Source organism: Artibeus jamaicensis, unplaced genomic scaffold (genome assembly GCF_021234435.1).
Source record: "Artibeus jamaicensis isolate MK-2021 breed Jamaican fruit bat unplaced genomic scaffold, CSHL_Jam_final contig_2790, whole genome shotgun sequence".
In the NCBI taxonomy this organism is placed as follows: Eukaryota; Metazoa; Chordata; class Mammalia; order Chiroptera; family Phyllostomidae; genus Artibeus; species Artibeus jamaicensis.
The window spans coordinates 1,112,099-1,135,898 of record NW_026521616.1 but is presented as its reverse complement, the minus strand read 5'-3'; the positions used below and the strand labels follow the sequence as shown (position 1 = coordinate 1,135,898).

General features: G+C 48.9%; 1 protein-coding gene across 11 annotated transcripts in view; it reads left to right on the top strand.

Annotated features, from left to right (window-relative positions):
- Window positions 1-6,388: 6,388 nt before the first annotated feature.
- The window catches only part of MYO18A (myosin XVIIIA), a 92,629-nt gene continuing 75,217 nt past the window's right edge, over window positions 6,389-23,800 (top strand). For 4 of the 11 annotated variants that reach the window (XM_053662703.1, XM_053662702.1, XM_053662705.1 and 1 more), the window contains exons 1-2: window positions 6,389-6,508; window positions 16,950-18,029. In XM_053662703.1, the coding sequence (XP_053518678.1) occupies window positions 17,031-18,029 (999 nt within the window). In that variant the 5' untranslated portion in view covers window positions 6,389-6,508; window positions 16,950-17,030. Of the gene's footprint in view, window positions 6,509-6,603; window positions 6,673-8,584; window positions 8,710-16,949; window positions 18,030-23,800 lie in introns of those variants that run through there. The other 7 variants (XM_053662711.1, XM_053662710.1, XM_053662708.1 and 4 more) reach the window with 4 other exon arrangements.

Genomic DNA, 23,800 nt, shown 5'->3' with positions numbered 1-23,800 from the left:
AGTGTCATTTCAGAGACAATAGGTCACCGTGCGCTTCCTAAAGAAAGGCTACACTACTTAGGAAGTATTCTTGCCAAAAAATAAAACTCAAAGCTGCTCAGTCGTCTAGATCTATCTACCAATTTATAGGAAGTAGAGAAGCCAGATCATCATCTTAAACGACACCATGGGAGTGCAATCATCAAAGTCCGGACTGTGGAAAATCTGCAGCATAAAGCATCTCGTTTCTCCACCAAATGCTACTGAGGGGACAAAAAAGAGGCTGAAGAGAAACCTGTAAATTAAAAAATACTAGGTAGGCATGTCAACTGACTATGGTGTGATTCGAACAAACAAGCACTTTTCAAAAAGGCATTTTCGGAGCTGCGTAGACATTGGAACATTGATTACTTGATGGTATTAAGGAGTTATTGTTAAGCAATTTTAGGTGTGACAATAACATTGTGGTTTTGTTTAAAACAGTTCTTTCTTTTAGAGAGGTACACCTGAAACACTTTCAGATGAAGTGATATGATATCTGAGTTTGCTTCAAAGTTATATTGGTAGGAAGTGTAGTTAAAACAAGATTTCCACGAGTTGGAAATCTTGCAGTTGAAGTTTTTATGATGGATACTTTGGGGCTTGTTGTATTATTTTGCTTACTTTTGTATGTTTGAATTTTCCCCCCAAGAAAACTTTTTTTGTATGTCATTTCAGAGGTGAGCCCCTTTATTTTCAGCTGACCTTCAGCAGGTGCTCTCTCCTAAGAATTTTACTTTTAAGTCTCCTGGACAGAGTCTCCACCCGCATGCCAGGCTCCTATGCAAAGGAATGAAGGATCTTAAACTAATAAATGCATTTGGGAAACAATATTCGAGGTGTGCTTCTGTCACCTGAACACTTGCTTTCAGGCAGATTTGCAATTCGACGGGCTCTGTAAAAACCTGGCTGGCTAATTTGTGATCCTTTTTGGAGGGTCATGTTGTGGTAGCTTACCGTGTGATAAGAATCATCTCACATGCTTTATATTTGCCGTTTCTTCTAAGGCTCCCAATAACGTTGACACCTGTTATTAGCAGCCCTCATTTTGCAGATGAGGAAGTGGAGGGTCAGATGGTAACATCTGTCAACCACTTACTATGTGTGCAGTCCTGGGCTAATAATTGCTTTAAATGAATTTGCTCATTTTTTCCTCTTGCACCCATATGAGGTAAGCATTTCATTGTCCCCATTTTATAGATGAGGAAACTGAGGCTTAGAGAGGCTAAGGAATTTGCTAGCAGCCGCTAGACCGATTTGCCTCTCAGCGTGGGGCCCCAGAGTCCATACACTTCCCACTGCTCCCAACACACAGCCCCACAGAGTGGTTCAGAGCTAGTGTTCTGGGCTGTGCCGTTTGTTAGCCATGTGGCCTTGGGCATGCAGTATTTTAAAATACGTATATTTTAAAAATATATGTATGTTTTGGCATTGTGTGATTTTAAAAAAGATTTTATTTATTAATATTTAGAGAAAGGGGCCCTGGTTGATGTAGCTCAGCGGATTGAGCACGGGCCTGCAAACCAAAGGACTGCAGTTCGATTCCCAGTCAGGACACATGCCTGGGTTGTAGGCCAGTTCCCACCCAGCAGAGGACACACAAGAGGCAACCATACATTATTTCTCTCCCTCTCCCTCTCTCCTTTTCTTCCTCTCTAAAGATGAATAAATAAAACCTTTAAAAAATATTTAGAGAAAGGGTAAAGGAGGGAGAAAGAGAGGGAGAGAAACACTGATGTGCAAGAGAGACATCCATCAGTTGCCTCTTGCATGCCCTCAACCAGGGACCAAGCCCACAATCCAGGCGGGTGCCCTGACCAGGAATCGAACCAGCAACCCTTTGCTTTGTGTAACAATGCCCAACCAAGTGAGCCACCCAGGTCAGGCCTATCGTGAATTTATTTATTTTTATTTTTGTTTTTTCAATTAGAGTTTATATTCAATATTATTCTGGATTAGTTTCAGATGTCAGGCAAATTATTTCATCTTCCTAAGCCTAGTTTCTAATCTGCAGAATGACAATAATAACAGCACCTTCTTAGTTGGATGATTGTAAGGATGAAATGGGATGCCTGTCAAAGCCCCTGACCCATAGTAAGGACTCAATCCATGTAAGTGATATTTATTACTACTATTATTATTTTATTATCTCTCTAAGGGGACTTCTCATTAAAGTCAGGTTTCTTTAGGAGCTGAGGAATGCTCTGGAAAAACTGGCCTTTCCACGGTCATTTGTGAGATTTTATGTGGGCACTGCTCTGACATTTTCACATGAGCGGAGAGAGATGCATCAGTTTTGCTTTTACTCTTATTCTTACTTAGAGCCAGGGCAGGATGATTCTGACCTTTGGGAAGTAAAAGACTAAATAGCAAGTGATGATGAGCCAGAGCCATTGTGGGTTTTGCCCCGGTGTTTCAGTCTTACCTGGTCTCTGAAACTGGCTCCTGGCTAGAGGTACACTGCCCCATGAGCGCCCTAGATGTGGGCACACGTAAATAAAACAGGTTAATATGCCTACTCATTCCCTGCCGTGATGTAGGGAGAAGAACATGGGTTTGAAGCCTTGGGGACATCCTGACTCGGCCACTCATAGGTCGTATCTGAGTCATGAACCTGTTTGTGCTTCAGTTTTCATAGCTGTGAGTTGGGAAAGATACGATAGATCATAAAGCTAACAGTTACGGAATGCCTATTACGTGCTGGGCACTATTCCTTTTATATATTATCTCATTAAATTTTTAAAAAATTAATAAGCTACTTTTAAAGCAATTATAGGTTCATAGTAAATTTGAGCGGAAAGCACAGAGCTACTCAAAGGCTACAGGGTTCACCCTTGGTACTATATATTCTGTGGGTTTGGGCAAATGTATAATGGCATGTAGCCATCATTGTAATATCATAGAGAGTAGCCTTGCTGCCCTTAAACTCTTCTGTGCCTATTCATCCTTCCTTCCCCCCAACCCCTGACAACCACTGATCGTTTCGTCTCCATAGTTTTGCCTTTTCCAGGACGTCATAGAGTTGGAATGATGTAGCCTTTCCAAATGGACTTCTCTCACTTAGTAGCATGTCTTCGAGGTTCCTCCATGTCTTTTCATGGCTTGATAACTTATTTCTTTTTAGTGCTGATAAGATTCCATGGTCTGGATGCACCACAGTTTATCCATTCAGCTACTGAAGGATAATCTTAGTTGCTTATAAGTTTTAGTAATTATGAATAAAGCTGTTGTAAATATCCATGTGCAGGTTTTTGTGTGGATATATTTTCAACTTATTTGGATAACTAACAGGAATGCAATTGCTGAACCATATGATAAGAGTATATTTAACTTAGTGAAAACCTGCCGCGCTGCCTTCTAAGTGGCTGTACCATTTTGCGTGCCCACGACGAATGAAGGAGAGTCCCTGTGGGTCCACGTCCCTGCCAGCACTTAGTGTGGTCAGTGTTCTGGCTTTTGGCCATTCTCACTGGTCTGTAGGGGCGTCTCCCTATTGCTTTAATTTGCAATCCCCTCTATTTGCCATCTGCATAGCTTCTTTGGTGAAATGTCTGTTCAGGTCTTCAGCTCATTTTTAAATCAAATTGTTTTCTTATTGTTGAGCTTTAAGAGTTATTTGAATATTTTGGATGAGTCCTTTATCAGATGTATCTTTTGCAAATATTCTCTCCCAAATATTGGGAGAAATGTGGCTTGTCTTTTCATTCTCTTGACATTATCTTTAGCAGAGAAGTTTTTTATTTTAATGAAGGCCTCATTATCAATTCTTTCTTTCATGAATCATGCCTTTGGCGTTGTAGGTAAAAATATCACTGCCATGCCTAAGGTCACTTAGATTTCTTCCTCTGTTATCTTCTAGCAATTTTAGTTTTATGCTTTGCATTTAGGTCTATGATCAACGTTTTTTAAAGACAGGTTTTTTTAAAAGATTTTATTTGTTTATTTATTCTTTATTTATTTATTTATTCTTAGAGAGAGAGGGGAAGGGAAGGAGAAAGAGAGGGAGAGAAACATCAGTGTGTGGTTGCCTCTCACACGCCACCCACTGGGGACCTGGCCTGCAACTCAGGCATGTGCCCTGACTGGGAATCAAACCAACAACTTTTTGGTTTGTAGGCTGTCACTCCACCACTGAGCCACACCATTCAGGGCCTACGATCCATTTTAATTTTTGTAAAGGGTGTAAGGTCTGTGTCTAGATTCATATTTTTGCCTGTGGGTGTCCAGTTATTTTTAGCACCACTTGTTGAAAAGACTACACTCATTTAATTTTCAAAATAACCTTTCAGGCAGGCACTGTTATTATCCCCATTTTTCAGTTAAAGAAACCGAGGCACAGAGAGATTCTATAAATCACCCAGGGTAACACAGCTAGTACTTGACAGAACTAAGATTTCAACAAGCAACCTGGTTCTAGAGTCCATGCACTCAATCCCTAGCAATAATAGTAATGTCTCCCTCACAGGTTTGTCGTGAGGAAATGAGATAATGCCTAGCACACAGTAGGTGCTCAGGAAGCAGTAGGGATAGTCACTGTCCTACCTAGCCTCCAAGGCTCCACTCAAATGTCTTGTCCTCAAAGTAGCTTTCATTCCACCCCTAACCCCCAACCCCCGTGTGAGCTCCCTAGAGAGAGGCTCCATGTCTTATTTCTCTGTGTCCCTCACTCTTTGAAGGCTCTCAGTAAATACTTGTTGAATTGAGTTTGGCTGCATGCCATTCCTTTATCCACAATGCACATCCTGGGTGCGGTCTATTCGTCAGGATCACTCAGCTCTTATTCACCTCTTTGCTCCTGAGCCCCGCCCTCCAACTTTCCCGGGTCCCTCAGGTAGGGCCACCCCTGCCTGGAGAAGTTCCTGGTTGGGGTGTCTATGGAGGCAACTACCCTTGTCTGCTACACCCTTTTTCCTGAACTTTCTCTCCCCCCACCCCTCCAAACCCAAGACATAGCACCTATATTGGAGGCCTGGTCTCTAAATGCTTCTGGCCTTTCTCAGGAAGTCTAAAATTCTTTCTCACTGGGTAGATCAGCTCACTTGATAGTTACAGAACATGACAGACCCAGGGAGCAAATCTTGTTCTAAAAAACTTCTGGCCCTGGCTGGTGTGGCTCAGTGCCAGCCTGCAAGCCAAGGGGTCACCAGTTAGATCCCAAGCAGGAGCCCAAGCCTGCATTGCAGGCCAAGTCTCCTGTTGGGGGTGTGTGAGAGGCAACCACGCATCGATGTTTCTCTCCCTCTCTATCTCCCTTCGTTCCCCTCTCTCTACAAATAAACTTTTTTGAAAGCTTCTGGAAGGGGTTAATCTTGGCATTGTTGAACTCCGTTGGGGATGAGTGCCACTACGGCTGTGTTCCCCGGGCCCTGGTACACCCCTTAGGAAGCTCCACCTGAGGCAGGGCTCTTTTAGACCAAGCCACCAGCAGCCTCCGCACATCATAGAGAGTATATTCCTACAGTCCCACTTTGCACAAGGCCGGCAGTGCCTGCTTTGGACCGAGCCATCTGGCACCATCCAGCAGCACCCTACATCTGCCTCCGCAGAGCCACCCTGGGAACATGTGGCCAATAAGATTCAGTTGCTTCCTCTGGACAGCATTACCGTGGGCAGGTTTACCCTCTTGGGCAGCGTTACCCTCAGGGCAGCATTACCTTCTTGGACACAGCCGGCAGAGTCCAGTGCTCGTCTTGTACAGAACTTGTTCTATACATTGCCTGTCCTACGGATGTCCAGCAGCCTCTAGTGCCCCGTGCAGGCAGGACCTCAGGCATTGCTCTGGCCAGCAGAGCAGTCAACTGGAGCTCGATCACCTTCCTGGAACAAATGGGTTGAGGGGACAAGAGGCTCGAAGAATGATAGCAAGAAGTAAGTTCTGATCAAGCTGCAAATTTTATTTTTCCGTACTGGGTATGTATATATATATAGAAGAAGGGAGAAGGAGGAGATTAGGCTGCTTGCTATTGGCTAGCTTAAGGCAAAGGAGCTTATTGGTTACTCGGGTATAACTTGTACTCGTGGACACCTCCTGTGTGTAACTGATTGGCTTGTGGAGCGGGTGCACACGGGGCTGGGGGCTAGCTGGAGGTTATTTGGAAAGTCCCTGTTGATTAGAGGTTCCCATAGTCAACGGACTGTGCCTTGTGGCTAACTGCAATGTTCTTAGCTAAAGGCCAGGTGCTCATTTCGGGGAAGTAGGAGACCTGGGCAAGGTTCCCAACAAGGCATGACCTCTCAGACACGAACAGCGGTCTCCCAGGGCAGTGCTGGGGGCTCTCATGGCCCTCTCTGGAGGCGCGCCCAGGCGCTGCCCGGAAGGCCGGCATTTATCCCCGGAGTCGCCAGCAGGGAGCTCCCTTTCCGCTCGGCTTGCGCGACCGCGGGGGGCGGTGCTGCGCTGCGCCGCGCAGCGCTCCAGCCCGGACCGGGCCGGGGCCGCTGGATGCCGCATCTCCGCTTCTGCTGCCTGCCGGGCGGGCTCCGGCGGCCGGTGAGCGCGGGGAGACGTGGGCAGCCGCCTAGTGGGCCCGGCAGGGCGAGGGGGCGGGCTCGGGACGGGAAGGCTGGCGGGCGGCGGGGCCCGCCGGCTCCTGCTCCCCCCACTGTCCCTTGGAAGCAGCGGCCCGGACTCCCGGCTCCGGTCTCCGGTCTCTGGTTTGTGGCCGCGCCGCGGAGCTTGGCTCCCAAGAGTGGGGGCCAACTGGGAGGGACGGGGAGGGCGAGCTCCGGCCCCTTTCGCCAGCGGGGGACGCGAGGAGGCAGGGCAGGGTGGTCTTCAGTTTGGTGGGATTTGGGGCTCGAGGGAGCCCAGGTGGCCCTAACCTTCGGGATGGAAGCTACAGCCTCAGGGGCAGAGAGCTGCACGGGGCCAGGCCCAGGTCCCGCAGACAGACCGACCCACCGAGGCTCTGGAAGGCAGCCGGGAAGGCGAGCACCTCCACAGAGCCCTTTATCCCTCCCAGCGGCCTTCACCCTTTCGCTGCCAGGCCGACAGCGGGCTGCTCTCAAAGGAGCAGCTGCTAGACAGCTGGCTAAACAATGGAGACCCCGCTTCCCCAGGCCCCCTCCCCCTTGGGACAGAAGATGGGGGTGGGTGGGTGAATGGTAGGCTTTGGAGATTAGGGAGTGCAGTCTGTCCCCCGTGACTGGCTGCTCACCTCACCTTTCCCTGTAAAGGGGTGGGGTGTGTGTGGGAAGGTTGGACAGCCTGCCCCAGGCCTCTTGGGAGAGACTGCCCTAACGCCTCGCCCTGCTAGCTAACCTGTCATGCCAGTTGTTTCAACAATGGGAAGGGGAGGTGGTAAGTTTAGCTGTCTCCCACCCGCAACCCCATGTTGGGGGGTTGCTGCTTGGTACCAAGCCTAGTGAGGAGTAGATCATGTTCCTGGCTGAGATAAGGCCTACAGGGACACACCACACATTGGGGCTTTGTTGTGGGGTTGGGGGTGTCACCCTGTTGCAAGGCACATGTGTCCTGCTGATTAGTTGGAAAGGCTGCCAGCCAGAATGAGCTGAGGGTGGGGGGGAAGGCATCCAGTTTTTTAGCGGGCACTCCTTTTGCCTGGTTTGGCATGTGTTTGGCAGTGTCCTCATGGTTTGTGTTTTCATAAGGAGGCCTAGACTGATGCTTCCCAGGAGAAGCTGTCCTGCGTAGGGCCTCCCTGCCCTCAGATGGTCCCCCAAAATTATGGAACTAGATTCTGTCTCCCCTACACCTTGCCAATGACTTGGGCCCATTTGCATGGATTCATTTTATCTTTTGAGTGCCTGGCATGTCTGGTTGCAGAGGCCTTGTAACTCCCCTGAAGTGCGAAGTGTGTATGCAGTGGGCCATGCTGGAAGGGAGGGAACGTCTCCAGGCAATTAAGAGCTAGATCACCTGAGCAAGACATTGACTCCAGACAGGTTCATGCTGACTTTCTATGGGCTTATCAGGTCTAGAGCCCTTTCGGGGGACTAGTTGGTATCCTGGTGTCATGGCAATGGGCCCAGCCTTGCCTAACCGTTCCCCACCCTTTTGGTTCAGGGGCTGTTTTCTATCTGGGGATACTGAAAGTTGCTCTCCAGAGGTCTCTGGCTTCCTGACAGACCTCACTGCTCTTTGTCAGTGGCCTGCCACCTCCTCAGCTTCCCCTCTGCCTTTTTGTGATGAGGTCTTTCCAGGAAATATCCTCCTGATTGCTGGACACGACTGGTTATATATAGCCTTGGGTGGAGGTGTGCTTGGCTATTTGGGGTTGGGGACATTGGAGTTGGGGCGTCAATTCCAGGAACACAGTAGGGAAAGCTATTGTGTTGTGGGTTTCGGGGACTGAGAAGGGTTGTAGGTGGGTGTGGGAGGGATAGAATGCTGGTGGTCACTTCCTGTGGGAGCTTTGAACTTTGAACAGTTGATGACCTGGTGCCTGGCAGCTCTGAGCATCTGGTTTGTTTATTCATTCCCCCTCTGGCTCAGGTGCCCGGGCGTGTGCCTGAGGGCTTCCTCCCATGCCCCAGGCTCTCCTCAGCTGCCCTCACTGATTGTGTCCTTCCTGATTCCTGCCCCGTCCCCTCAGCCTCACTCCCGGGCAGCCTGGGCAGCCAGCCTGTTGCCTGGAGCTTTCTTCACCGGTCCAGCTTGAAACTGCTCACTGCAGGGTGCATGTGTCTTCAGAAGTTGGACCCGAAAACTCCGGGGTCCCTCAGAGGCAGGTACCTGAAGGCAGACTGGGTGGGGCAGAGCTGGTGCTTGTGTGAAAGGGAGAATCCACCCTCCTCAGGTGGAGCAGGGATTGTTGGAACCAAGGAAGGCTTAACACTGATTTGCTGTGTCACAGGTTTCCTGGGCAGCAGCGCTATTCTTGCTCCTTCAGACCAAAGGTCTGTCCCCAGCCAGATCTCCCTCACCTGGAGTGGATACCACAGACTGGAACCAGGGCATCCTTGCGAGCAGTGTCCTGTCGGCTTTGGGCCCCATTCCTTGTCCCAGGCCTCTCCTGGGCATGGTGGGTAAAGCCGAGGTAGCTTAAAAGTTTGAGGGGATAGAGAGCTCAGCCCACTCCGTGCTGTGATTGACAGATTCCCTCAGGATGTGGGTTGGGGGCTTGATGGAGCTTTTAAGTTTTGCTCTGGGTCAGGCCTCTGAGTGCTTTAAGAACTGTTCACTGCACCTCAGCCCCCATCACCATTTTCTGAGGTGGACTGAATTAGGGGGGAGGGTGGGACAGTGGTAGGCGCTAGATTGGAGGATGGGTAGGAGACCTGGAAAGCCCCTTTTCTCTTACTTTCCTGCCCTTGCTCTGGAGATGGGAATTGTGGCTCATAAATTATCCACATTCCTTTGACATTTCAAATTGCTTAGAGCCAGGCAGCAGATTAAATTGTGGATTGTTGATTTTACAGGGCCCAGGGCCCTTCCTCTCTGCCAGGTACTTTTATCTCTCTTGCTAGGGATTATTTTTATTATACTCTGATATTCAGAGATGTTGGATGAGGGCTCAAGGTTACACAGCAAGTAAGAGGCAGACCAAGATTAGAACATGAAGTCTGTGGTTAAGCAGAGTATCTCTCCAGCAGTCAGGGACTTGGGGCCAACTCTGAACTCTCAGGCCCATGGGCATTTTATAGTTGAAATAGCTGAGGCCTAGAAAGGGGACAGGACTTGCTCAAGGTCACACAGAAGGTGGAGTGGAGATGGTAGTGTTAACTGAGTTCAGTGAGCGCCCAGCAGGCTGCGGCAGGTTCCCCATGAGACGGAGGAGTTGCACCTGGAAGAGCAGCTGGGGACCTGGCCCGGCTGCTGGCACCTCTCCCGCTCCCTTTTCTCCTGGGGCCTGTGGGATCTGCGTTCCAGAGGAGACCAGAGGTGCCTCCAGGTTGAGGCAGCGCAGGGCCCTGCTGCCTGAAAGGGCAGGGGGCTGCCCGCTCCCTGCTCAGGGACAGGCAGGGAAGGGAGTAGGGAGCCGGCAGGCAGGCAGGCAGGCAGGCAAGCAAGCAGGCGGCTGATGTCACGTGAGAAGCGGGCAGTCCTAGTGAGGGAGCACACCTGGAGCCTGTAAGCTCCGTGTGACCTGGCGGTGAGTCACGGGGCTCTGCGGAGCTCAGCAGAACCTGCCAGGAGAAGCTCAGCGACGGCCACTGGGACAGGCGTCACCCTGCGAGGTTCAGGCTGGGGCCTCCAGGCCAGGCCAGGTGTTCTGCGAGCCACACCGGGGGCCCTTTTGCAGTCCTCCATAGCCCAGTTCGGATATAAAGGCCTTGGGGCTGTAGGAAATGGCCACTCAGGGAGGTCAGAGGACAAGTGAAAGAGGCCAGCTCTCTTGGGAAAGCATTTCCTTTGTATTTATTTATGAGTGTGGTCTGGGGTGGGGTGGGGGATTGACCCTTTTAAGTATCCACCCACAGCAGACAAGTCTTGGGATTCTAACGTTATAGTTTCCATTTCCTGGGGTTTCTACTTTGCCAGCTGCAGGGCGACCCATTTAAATCTGTCCCCACTTAAAGCCACAAGACAACAGTGAGATCTATTTTAACCAAGTCCCCCAAGTCACTGAAATTGTTTCAAGTCATGAGAGGGCAATCCTGAACTTACTGTTGCAAACCCTGTTTACAGCTTTAATGCTAAATAGATCGCTTACCACATTGTCAAATCTGTCTTTTTTCTTTTTCTTTATTTTTAAAAAATATTTACAATCACAAAAGTTATATGCTGGAAAAAGGTTTAATCTGCAGGAAGTGCCCTGGGTAGAAAGTGTTACCCCTTTTTGCCGTTATCCCACAGATGAAAGTCACTGATAAATGTTTGCAATGGATCTTCCCAGACTACTTTTCAAAAGCTTGTTATATATTTTTATGTATATTTATAGCTTAAGATATTATATTACATAAATATAATTTTATATAAATATTAAAAAATATTTTTGTGTAGAAAATAAAAAACATGCACAAAAGTAGAAGAAAAACTATATATAATCCTACTATCTAAAGCTGTAGGCTTAAATACACACACACGCACCTACCAGCTAAATGTTCTTTTTTTTTTAAGAATGTATTTATTTTTAGAGATAGGGGAAGGGAGGGAGAAAGAGAAACATCAATGTAGGGATGTGCCTCTCCTGCACCCCATACTGGGGACCTGGCCCACTACCCAGGCATGTGCTCTGACTGGGAATTGAACCAGTGACCTCAACTACACCATCTAAGGCTAAATGTTCTTATTGTAAAGAATTAAAACTACAGATAACACACAAGTCTGCTCTGACCCTTCTAAAATCCCTCTCTTCCACAGAGCACACAATTTTTCTATGCATATGCAAATATTATATATAATATACCTTATATATTTTCACACATATACATAGATTTTAAAAAACTAGTAATAATTACATACTATCTGACGACTTGCTTTTTTCACTTAGTTAATATAGTCCAAAATCTTTCTGGGTCAGCATACACAAATGTACCTCGTTCTTTTTAGTAACTACCCAGTTCTATAATTTAGCTATTAACCTAGTCATGGTCATTTATAGTGAAGAATTTTGCTGTTACAAACAATGCTCTAAAGGTTGGCTGTGTTTATTATGGGAATAAATCTATAGATGTCCTGTAAGAGGAATTGCCCCATCAGAGAATATGCACATTTGAATGTTTTCATAGGTGCCACCAACTTGCCCGCCGTATACCGATTTACGCTCCCACCAGCACCTCTGAAATGCCCTGCTTCCCTTCCTCTAATTGATTGTTATTACTAATCTTGGTAGCTTTTTACGGACCCACCAAGTGAACAGTGGTGCACCTCTTTATCTACGTGTCTGCGTATCACTGAGGTGGAGGACCCGTTTGTGCCTGTTGCTGTTCCTACTTCTGCGTCTCTGCGTTGCCTGTCCTTGTCTCCGGTGGCACCTACACAGGGCCTCTGGACGTGAGTCAGCATAGTCCGAGCGGCCATGGGCTCACTGGATTGCCGTCACTTCTTTGGACTTTCCTCTCTCTATAAAAAGGTCCTTTCCAGGGTTGAGATTTCTATGTATACGCTAATTTTAGTCACACTCGTGCTGACAGTCATTTGTGTGCTTTACCGTCCCCGCTACCATCCCATTTACATGGCGAGAGTGTGTCCTGCTTCTGCTGGGTACCATTCTTGAGGGCTTACTCAGGGCTAGGCTTTATATAAAAGGCTTCTACACATATTTCACTTAATTCCCATGCCTTATGTGGTAGGCACTCTTATTATCTCCATTTTAGAAATGGGGAAAATGGAGGCACAGAGGCCTTAAGAGACTTGCCCAGGGTTACATAGCTGTTAACTTGAATTTGGTCCCAGGTTTGTTACCTGACATCTGCAACCTAAGCTCTTTCATTAGTTTTATTTATCTTATATCCATTGCGTTTAATAGGTGCTTGATACATAGTTTTCTTTAATACTTTATCACAAAGCTCTGCAAACATTTAGAAAAGTTAAAGAATTTTACAAAGAACAGCCCCCATCTTCTAGATTCTACAATGAACACTTTACTGTTCTTGCTTTATCACATATTTATCCCTTGATCCATTCATGGCTTATCTTACATTTTTGATGCATCTCAAAGTAATTTGTAGACATCACTATACTCTTCCCCAAATACTTAAGCATACCTATTATCTGGAGTTCAATATTTATTTACAATTTTTTTCTTTTGAGTGAATATTTCACACAATGGAGTGCAGACCATATGCACTATTTGACGACTGCTGACGAATATATACACCTGTCAATCCAAACTCCTGTCAGGATACGTAGCATGAGCATCACCCCCACAAGTTTCTTCATGCCCTTTCTTGGCCAACCCCCACCCCCACATCCCAGAGGTAACTACTGTTTTGGTTTTTTTTCCACCTTAGGTTAGTTTTGCCTATGCTAGAATTTCATATACATAATACCATACTAGTATGTACTCTTCTGTCAAAGGCTTCTTTTACTGTCGCTTGACGATGTTTTTGCGATTCACCCCTCTTACGTGTATTGGTAGTTGCTTCCTTTTTATTGTTGAGTAGTATTTTGTTATATGAATATGTCAATTGTTTCTCCTGTTGGTGAACTGATAGATGCATATTGGAGTTTATTGGTTCTTGCCCTCAAAATGCTTTCTGCTTAAAGTGACAAAGCAGTTGAATTGACTGAGTCGATTGTACTTGACTTTGATTTTGAAGATAGAGGTCAAAATGGTTTAGGTACATACCCTGCTTTATATACATACCCTAACTTACATGCATACTTTTTCTTCATTTAAAGTTAGAAAGGCCTGCCCTGGCTGGTATGGCTCAGTGTATTGAATGTGGGCCTGAGAACCAAAGGGTTGCTGGCTCAATTCCTAGTCCGGGCACATGCCTGGGTTGCAGGTCAGGTCCCCAGTATGGGGCGTGTGAAAGGAAACCACACATTGATGTTTCTCTCCCTGTCTTTCTCCTTTCCTTTCCCTCTCTCTGAAAATAAATAAATAAAATATTTTAAAAATTAGGAAGGCCTTCTGGAGTAGTGTGAGGGAGAAAGGTAGAAAAGAAGGTCAGACAAACTATAAGGTTTCCTTCACTGAACAGAGTAAGAGAGGAAGGGGAGGCAAGTAGAAATTGCAGCCTGGAAGGGAGAGCGGGGAGGTAGGTGGCAATGTCATTGCTGCTGGAGACTTTGGACAGGAGGGCAGGAGATGCTGGAACGTCTGGGCTCTACAAAAAGGTGACAGAGCCCAGATCTCTGGCAGATTGGGTGCTGAGGAGCACAGGAGCAGCCGCTGAACTGCAGCTGCATTGCAGGTCCAATCCTGAAGCAGGAGGTTGCAGGTAGCTCCAGACGTGGAGCACAGGAGACAACGTGGCCACAGCCAGGCCTGGCAATTGTAGGAATGGCAGTGGGGTACGGGCACCTTGCGAGCTGTGCAGACAACAGTGGCACCAGGAGTGATGAGGGAAGGGCTGCAATGGACTCAGACTCCGAAGGCCTCAGGGCTGGGATAAGAGGGGTGACTTTGGCAGAAAGTTAATAACTAACCTGTGTCCACAAGAGACTTAGATATTTGGAATTTTAGAGCTAGAAGAGACCTAGATCATCTAGTCCCACCTTGAACAAAGTGACAGGCTCAAGGTCCCCTGCCGATTCGTTGGCAGATCCAGGCCTAGATACCAGATCTCATAGCATTTCGGGCCAGCACTGTGCCTTGCACTGCTGCTGCTGCTGCTGTGACTGTAGTTCCTGCCTGTCACGATGACAGTGGGGGCAAGCTTTTGCCAAGATAGGGATTTATATGAAATTACTTTCCATGGACCTCTTCAGCCCAGTGATTCTAGAACTCTGGGCCTCTTTTCTGTTGATAACTGCTCAAATATCTAGGCCCCAGCAAAGAGCCAGGATTGGGAAAGGGTTGCTGAGTGAGAACTGGAGACCGAAAGATGCCTTGGTGCAACCGCACTGAAGGCATTTGGACTCTCTGGGGTTGCGCTGAGGCCAAGAGACTTATTTGTTTCCTCCAAGTCCCTGAGGTGGGTTTCTTTCTTTATTTCCCCATAGTACTCCCTGGGGCCATCTTCCAAACCAGCCCTTTAAGACGGTGCAAGTAGCCCAGGCTGGTGTGGCTTAGTTGATTGGAGTGTCATCCTGGACGTGAAAAGGTTGGGGGCTTGATGCCTGGTCCCAGCCCTTATGGAAGACAGTCAGTTGATGTTTCTCTCTCACATTGATGTTTTTCTCTCTTTCTCCTTTTTCCTCTCTCTCTAAAAATCAATAAACATATCAAAAATAAATTTTAAGACAGTGTTGAGTAGTGGTGGGTGAGGGGGTAAGGTGGGCAGTAACCAACTGAAGATCTTTTGTCCTGGGGTGTGTAGGCCTGTGCCACACCCCCATCAGTGGTTCAGGAGGAGAGGCAGACGCTCCATGTCAAAGCAGAGCCCTAAAGAGAAGACACCTGATGTCAGGCACGCCCCACCCCAAATCAGTCCAGACCCAGCTGGCCAAGGTTGCCCCTGGCTTTCTTCCTCTTGTGCTCTGTATTTCTTGTCCTACTCCCAGTTACTGGGCACGGGGCATTCAGAACCAAAAATTCAGAGGGAACTTGGTTTTGCTAGGTAGGGACTGAAATGAGAGGAGGAAAGGGGTACCTGTGAGGCCCACAGGAAGCTGGGGACTAGACTGGATTCCCGCCCCTTTGGATGTGCCCCACAACTAAAGATTTTGGGAGAATTGTACTGCCCAGTCCTATAGCAACTACCCACATGGGGCTACTGGGTATCTGAAAGGCGGTTATTCTGAGCTGAGATGTGCTCTATGTGTAAAATATGTGCTGGATTTCCAAGACTTCGAATGGAAAAGAGAATATAAGACACCTCAGTATTTTTATATAGATGACATATTAAGATGACAATATTTTTTATTTACATTAAATAAATGATGTCATTGGAGTTAATTCCACCTGGTTTGTTTTTTTTAACCTTTTTAAATGTGGCTGCTAAAAAGTTTAAAATTAATACATAACTTGAATTCTATTTCTTTTGGGTAGCGCTGCTCTATAAAGGGTACATTTATCTCTTGGGAACCACTTGGGTGAGGGTGCTGGGCAAGGGGGGGAAGTAATTAACCAGTGCACCAGGGCCCTTGGGAATTGCTGGCCTTGATGCTTTCCTAGGCATTGTACCTGGGTTGAGGGTCCCTCTCAGGTAGAAAGTTGAGCCTGGGGGTCCCCGCTTGGCTGAGGGGGTGGGGTACACAGAAGAAAGGCCTCTCCAAGACCTTGCAACATGGAAGGAGTAAGCCTATAGTTCCCGTGTGTGGAATTCAGGGGGAAGGCCTTCGTGGACGGAGAAAAAAAATTACATTTAATTTCTAATTAGCGGGTATGGCCTACTTCTGTTTCTTGTTCCCTGCTGGTTAGAACAAGAAAGGCTCTCTCAGCCCCACCCCCATTAGGCTTTTCTCAGTGCTCTCCCCAGGCAGGTGTGCACAATGTGGGAATAGGTTGGCGCCACAGGCACACCACGTGCCGGGGTGCTGAGGCCTTCTCTCACGCTGTCACAACTTTCTTCCTGAAGCTATATTTAGGTGTTGGTCTGGGGAAAAGGATGTGAGTTTTTCAGGATCCTGTTTATCCAGCAGATCCCACCTCTGCCCCCACCGCACAGCTGTCTGCCCTCTGTTGAGTCTGGAACTTCCCCTTCACTTCCCTCCCTGCCTTAATTTGGGCGCCCAGGACCTAGAAAGAAAAACAATATTCGCCATTGTTTTCTGATATGGCCACTTATTATCTATATGACAACTAACTTATACTTAATATTCTCATTTGTAGAGATAATGATCCCTACCTTGCAGGGAGGGATGCTGTGAAGTTCAAGTGAGGTAGTGTGTGTAGAGAGCCTGGCATTATTCCTAAGTGGTACTCATTAAATAAGTGTTGGTTCTTCGAGGTCCTCTGTCAGGCAGTGGCTAAGGCTGCTGTTCTAGGGATAACAGGCTTAGGAAAGAGCCCAGTAGCACGTGATTCTGTTGCCTTAAGGGACATTGGCTATGGGGCGATGATGGTCCCCTGAGTCCCCTTTTTTTCTCCCTTGTGTTTGAAGTCAGCTCCCAAGTTGGCTCGATGGCATCCTCTTGCCAGAAAGTGAGATCTCCTGGATGCCCCCTCCAGGCACACACCTAAGCCTAGGTCTGTCAGGGATCACAGGAAATGAGAGACTTTGGAGTTTGGGCTTTTCCAACCTTATCTAAACCTCAGGTTTCCTTATTTGTGAGAGGGGGGTAATAATAGACTTTCCCATGGCAGCAATATGAGGCTTAACTGGGACAGTTTTGTGTAGAGCAGAGAACTGGCGCATAGCTAGCACTCTGTGAGGGGTAGCCACGCTCAGCCACTGGCCGTGGCTGGCCTTGGAGATGCGGGAAGAGCCTCTGCTCCAATAACCGTTCTCTTTCCCTCTGTTTCTGTCTGCAGCAGCAAGGTGGAACACAGAGGCCCTGTGCTACGCGCCCGTAATCCTGTGGGGGTACCACCCCTTAAAACAGCACCCCCACCATGTTTAACCTAATGAAGAAAGACAAGGACAAAGATGGTGGGCGGAAGGAGAAGAAGGAGAAAAAGGAAAAGAAGGAGCGGATGTCAGCAGCAGAGCTCAGGAGCCTGGAGGAGATGAGCCTGAGACGTGGTTTTTTCAACCTGAACCGTTCCTCCAAGCGTGAATCTAAGATGCGCCTGGAAATCTCCAACCCCATCCCCATCAAGGTGGCCAGCGGCTCCGACCTGCACCTGACTGACATCGACTCTGACAGCAACAGGGGCAGCGTCATCCTGGACTCGGGCCACCTCAGCACAGCTAGCTCCAGCGATGACCTCAAGGGTGAGGAAGGTAGCTTCCGTGGCTCTGTGCTGCAGCGGGCGGCCAAGTTCGGCTCCCTGGCCAAGCAGAACTCACAGATGATTGTCAAGCGCTTTTCCTTCTCCCAGCGGAGCCGGGATGAGAGTGCCTCTGAGACCTCCACCCCCTCAGAGCACTCTGCTGCCCCATCCCCACAGGTGGAAGTGAGGACTCTAGAGGGACAGCTGGGGCAGCATCCTGGCCCAGGCCTCCCTCGACTGGGGCCCCGGTCCCGAGTGCCTGAACTGGTAACTAAAAGGTTTCCGGCTGACCTGCGCTTGCCCCCTGTGGTGCCCCCACCACCCCCTGCCCTCCGGGAGCTGGAGCTGCAGCGGCGGCCCACCGGAGACTTTGGCTTCTCCCTGCGGCGCACAACCATGCTAGATCGGGGCCCCGAGGGCCAGGTCTATCGGAGGGTCGTTCACTTTGCTGAGCCTGGTGCAGGCACCAAGGACCTGGCCCTGGGGCTGGTGCCAGGTGATCGTCTGGTGGAGATTAATGGGCACAACGTGGAGAGCAAGTCCAGGGACGAGATTGTGGAGATGATCCGGCAGTCAGGGGACAGCGTACGGCTCAAGGTGCAACCCATCCCAGAGCTCAGTGAGCTCAGCCGGAGCTGGCTGCGGAGTGGCGAGGGACCCCGCAGGGAGCCAGCCGAGGTGAGTGTTTCCCTGGGCATGAGCAGGGACCGGGATTGCTGGTGTCTCCTGTGACTGTACCTAGGTGGGTGATTGGGGTGCACATGAGCTGGAGCCAGAGCCCAGCAAGTGTGTGAGTGGCGAAGCTGGGTCAGTCTTTGGGCTTCAGGGACCACCTACCTGGCTCGTGGGGAGAAGGGCAGACGTCAGGTGGGGGTCATACATGGTCATACAAGCTGAGCCATGGTTTCCTGAGCCTGAAATTGGGGCATGGGGGCTAACATGTGCCACTTCCGGATGAGAGACAAACAGTATGGACTCCTGGTCCAGACTGGTATCTGGACTGATATGTAGGATCTATGTTATAATATCTATGTTATTTAGATATTGCAAATGAAAAAAAAAGATAAATTACTTCAAATCAGGGCTGTCATGGAACATTTGGATGTAGCTCCTGGGAAGATGACCTCAAGCCTCCTCTTGCCCCTTAGTGAGTGAGGACTTGAATACCAGGTAAGGTGGCAGAGATAAGCAGGGGCCAAATTGTGGAAACCTTGTAAATCATGGTAGGAGTTTAGATCTTACCCCAGTGAAATGGGACTATTGTAGTGTTTGAAGCAGGGGAGTGACTGGGCCTGACTTATAAAGATCATTTGCACTCCAAGAGTTTTATTATCTTTCCTGGAAGGAGAAGCTGCATGGCCCCGGAAGCTGCATTAAGCCTTCAGAGACAGTATGACCTGACTATCCTTAAGATCCCGACTGTAATCCTGCCACACAAAACAGCAGTGGAAGGGGTGACATAGGCCCAGAAAAGATTTAGGTTAGGTTAACTGTGTCCATCAGATTTAGCAGATATCTGTTTATTTACCAAGGACCAACCCAGTTTAACTCCTGAAAAAATGGTCTCTAGGAGGATGAAGATCTCTATCCCAGGGAGGCCCTTTACTAGGGTAGCTACATAGCAGTTTGGAATGTTCTGCCTGGAGACAACGCATGAAGGATGAGTTGGCCTGTGGTCATTCCTCTCTCCCAACTGTGGCTTTTAGGACTGTCCAGATCCCTGAAGCCTTACCAGTGCACAGCCTGGCCAGGACCTTTTAGCACTAAGTGACCAACCAGATGTGTCCAAGTCCGAAACAGGAGGAAATGCTAAGGAAACAGGCAGAGTCCCGGTCCTAGCTTTCTCCCTGGGACAGGAAGTAGTTGCTCAGATGGCAGCTCAGCCTAGCAGCATATCGGGCCCGGGAGCAGCAGGGTCAGAGGCTGGCAGGAAGCACGGGCGCTGGGTTCCAGACCTGGCTTTACCCTGGAGCTGGTGGGGTCAGGCAGCTTTGCTAATCAGGAAGGGGCAGTGAGTGGGAGAGAGCCTGTTGTAGAATCCAGGGAAAGACCTGGACATATTTATTCCAGAAACACATTGAGCACCTACTCTGTGTTCGCCACCAGGCTAGACTAAACTTGGGGAAACACAGCTTAGAGGGAATAGTCTTAATCTCAGAACCCAAGACTATACCATGTTGCCATGTCTGTCTACTTTCTCCCAAGCTAACATTGCCTTCAGTAGATGGAATTTTCTTCTTAAAGAATGAGTCCCCCAGGGGATTGTTGCCAGCTCCCTGCTGAACCACAGCACAGGCCTCTGTGGGGCTCAGGGCCTGGCATCACAGATGCTGGTTAGTTTTGCTCTCTGTAGTACAGGGATCATCTTGGCATCTCGTATTTCCCAGTCTCTCTCCTCCCCACCTAGCTGCTGCTCTGCCATCCCTGGGGAAGTGGATGGATTAGCTCTGGAAGCCCAGGTGGATCCCTTACAGCTGGTATCACAGAATTACCAGCTTGCTTTAGCCTGTGGGGCAAACCATTTGGTGCCCAGAGGACTTCTTCCCCCTACCTGGGGGATCTGGCAGGAGACACAGTATAAAGCCCCATTCTGGAGCTATCTGATGAGACAACCAGAAGCATAGGGTTGAAGGAAGCCGCATATCTTTTCTTACCTGGGTAGGTGGTGGGGATCCCTGCCACACAGAGGGAAGCAGAGGGAGCCCAGCGCTGTGGCTCCTGAGACAGCCCCTGGGGCTGGTGTGGGAGACCTGCAGCCGAGGCTGCACTCTCAGCCTCTATCTCCTCTTCTCCCACTCCTACTCCTGCTCCTTTTTTTTGGCAGCAGTTCTAATCCCAGTCCCATGCCAAGAAAAGAGTCTTCCTACCTCCTCTGTACTCCTGGGTGGGCAGGGTACCCTGACAACTCTAGCCCCACAGGGACAGCTCCGGCGGCCACCCTGCCTGCTGGGCCATCCATCAACTGTGTCCACACGTTGCCTGTCCCCAGGGAGCTCTAAGGGAGCTGGCTGGCCATCTGTTTTCTTTCTGCATACAGATGGGGGCCACGCCCCATGGCTCCTGTCCATGGTCCAGAAGGCCCCAGGGAGAAAGAGCCCCTTGGGTTTCCTTCTCACATGGTGTGTGTCCAGAATGCTTGGCTCACACCTTGTTCATATGTCTCCGTAGCTGCTAGACAGGGCCCTACTGGGAGTAGGGGGAGCCACAGTCGTAGGCTAGACTGGGGACCTGATAGAAATCACTCAGGAGGCCTGAGAGAAGCAGCCCTTCTTCCGCCATCTGTTCTTCCACTCACCTATCTACTAAACCAGTGATTTCACCTGGTGTGGTACAAGAGTTTTTAAATCATGCGATACCTCACTATTTAGTCAGGGGCACTGACCTTTTTTTCCTTAGACTGTCAAATAAAAAACATGACAACAGCCAACACAACAATAGCCATCTGGTGTGAATGAATCAAAATTATACCTGTGTTTCTTGTCAGATCAGCAAAAAACATAATATGTTTTATAGTGTACCACAGAATTTTAGGGATTAGTCTGTGTGTGCCATGAGATGAAAAAGGTTGAAAAATCGCTGCACTAAACAAACATTTGTTGAGCACTAATTGTGTGTCCCGGAACCTGGCCGTGAAAAGCACACAGTCCCAGCCCCAAGGAACGCCTAATCTATCAGGAGAGATGATCAAGTAGCAGACAGCGACATTGCCATTTGAGAAGCTCAAAGATGGGCCAGTGCAGGCTACTCGGGAGCACAGAAGGAGGACTTTAAGTGTAGTCTTCGGGATGAGTCAGAGAGAGCCGACATAGGGGAGGCAGGAGGGAGGAAGAGGCTGTCTTAGACAAAGTCAAGGCCTAGAGATTGGAGAGAGAATGATACATTTGGAAAATAAGGCTGGGGACAGTACATGGGGGCAATATTGAGAGAAGCAGCAAAAGGAGCAAGCAGGGGCCAGGTCACAAAGGCCCTTGTGAGCCATGCCAGGCAATGTAAACTTTAACCCAAGGGCAACATAGCAGTTTAATCGGGAAGTGTTAGGGACAGAGTTTAGAACATCTCTCTGGCTGTTCATGGAGACCTTCTGGTGTAGCAAGGGTAGCCACGGGGAGAATAGTGAAGGCACTATTCTAGTGATCCGAGTAGAATGACTGGAGGCCTAAACCGGGGTAGAGGTGTCGGAAATGGACAACAGAATCGGATGTAAGCAACTGAGGTAGATTCTGGGCCTTGGTGATCGACTGATGTGAGGGAAGAAGGAGAGGAGGGGTCAAGTGTGACTGCCAGGTTTGGGGAAGGATGCTAAGGTCTTTCCATGGTTCCTCAGGGAAAGTGTTTTAGGGGGCATCTGTTTTTAGATTAGTTATTTTTAAATCTTCTAAAGGCAAAGAGTTCCCTGAGTCTGGTGAGATAAAGGGGGTGTTGGTAAAGATGGGGACCTTAAAACCCCAGTTGGATCAAAATTCCTCTCTCCAGTTCCATGAGTCTGGGTGGGAAAATCTAAGCCCATTGAGAACAGGTAGGGTTGGGTAGGCAGGGTCTGGAAGACTGGTCCCTTCCGTTTGTATCCTCAGCAGGCCCAGCGTGGGGGCCAAGTGGATTATCTGCAAATGTTGGATGTTTCTGCTGAGCTCAGAAAAGTCCACCTGGCTAAACCCTGGCCAGTGTAGTTGCTTAGAGCCAGAGGAGCTGGCCTGCGTGGGAGCCCCACCCAGAAAGCCCTGCTTCCTGAGCTTTTGAGGTGGTGGTAGGAGGAGAGAGGAGGGGGTTAAAGGAAGGCCCGCTACCCCCTCCCAGTCAAGTCTCATTTCCTGAGCCCTGTGGAGCTGTCAGGTGTTTGCCGGGGAGCTGCGGTAGAGTTTCTTCTCTGGTTGGACCTTGGAGTTTGCCGACCATTGCTATAGCGTTGTGAGGTTCCTTAAGAGGTCCTCATGGTTCTCTAAAACACCTCCACACTCAGGGGAACCCAGGAGAGCGCATGTCGTAGTGGAAAGAACATGGGCTTTGGTATCAGTTTGAGTTACACTAAAGTGACCAAACTGTTCTGAGCTTCAGTTTAGTCATTCCCGTGAACAGCTTTTTAAAAGCTTAAAAATATGTTTATTGATGTTAGAGAGAAAGGAAGAGGGGAGGTAGAGAGAGAGAAACATTGATGTGAGAGAGAAACATCGATTCGTTGCCTCCCATATGTGCCCTGACTGGGGATCAAAACCGCAAGCTAGGCATGTGCCCTGACCAGAAATGGAACCCCCAACCTTTTGGTTTATAGGCCGGTGCTCCAACTGCCTGAGCCACACTGGCCAGGGCTCCCTTGAGCATTTAATGAAGGCTGTTTGAGGACAAGGCATGTACTGGGCACTGGAGGATTAAGCAAATAAAACAGAATCTTTCCTTGAGGAAGCCCAGACGTAAGAAAGGCAACCAAGCAACCATAACTGCTCTCATAGAACTCTGTACAGGCAAACAGAAGGGTGGGAAGGAGGAAGTGGGCAGTTCTACCTGGGAGAAGGGGTGTCAATAGGAGGGGCCCCTTAGAGGGTGTGACCCTTGATCTCCACAAATGGGCCTTATTCTGTCCTCCCAGAATTGGAGAAGATGAAGTCAAAGAAGGATGCACGCTCAACTAACTCACTCCAGTTTTCTCTGGGATGGAGAAGAAAGGGAGACTTATTTTTTATTCTATATACTATACTACTATACGTTATGGGTCTTTATCTAAGATAGACGTGTTTATGTGTTAGGTGAGATCACTTAGGCAGACTTTGGCAAACAGTAAATGCTTAGGAAGATTAGTATCTTTCCCTCTGCCCAATCTCTGAAGACATCCGGGAAAGGTAATTTTGCAGCCTCCTTAATTAACCCATCCTCGTGTTCTCCCATCATTGCTCCTGGTAAGGTTTTCTTTCCAAGCAGGACTCCTGATGCTTTTGTCCAAACTCTCTCACTGTGGCTCTGAAAAAACAGCCAAAGGGAGAGATGGGCCCTGGATGCTCCTAGCTTTTCCTGGCTACTTAGCTCCCAGCTTGTCAGACCTGCAGACATGGACATCAGAGGCCCTACAGGAGACCGGCCAGTCAGGGTTGCCTGCGTGTGGGAAGAGGGGGGGGGTCCCTTTGCCATCGTGGAAGCCCTAGACCCCTGGGCGGGAACTGTATGAGCCTCATCATCCTCATCCACAGAAGCCCTGCGGTGGGAACTGCAGATTCCAAGGAGAGACTCGAAAATGTACCGCTTGCAGGTCTGCCGGGCCAGCTGCCGGGCAGTGGGCTTTCCCAGGGGCTTCTGGTGGTACTGGAGCAGCTGCATGCTGCCTGGGCTGGTGTTTGGGAATGCTTCTGTTCCTAATGCCACTCTAAATGGTCCTTGGGGGGGTGTTGGTCTTTGTAGACAATTTTTACTTTCATTTTGTGCCAAAGCTGCAGGCACTTCTGGCATCAGAGTCTCACCCTGTG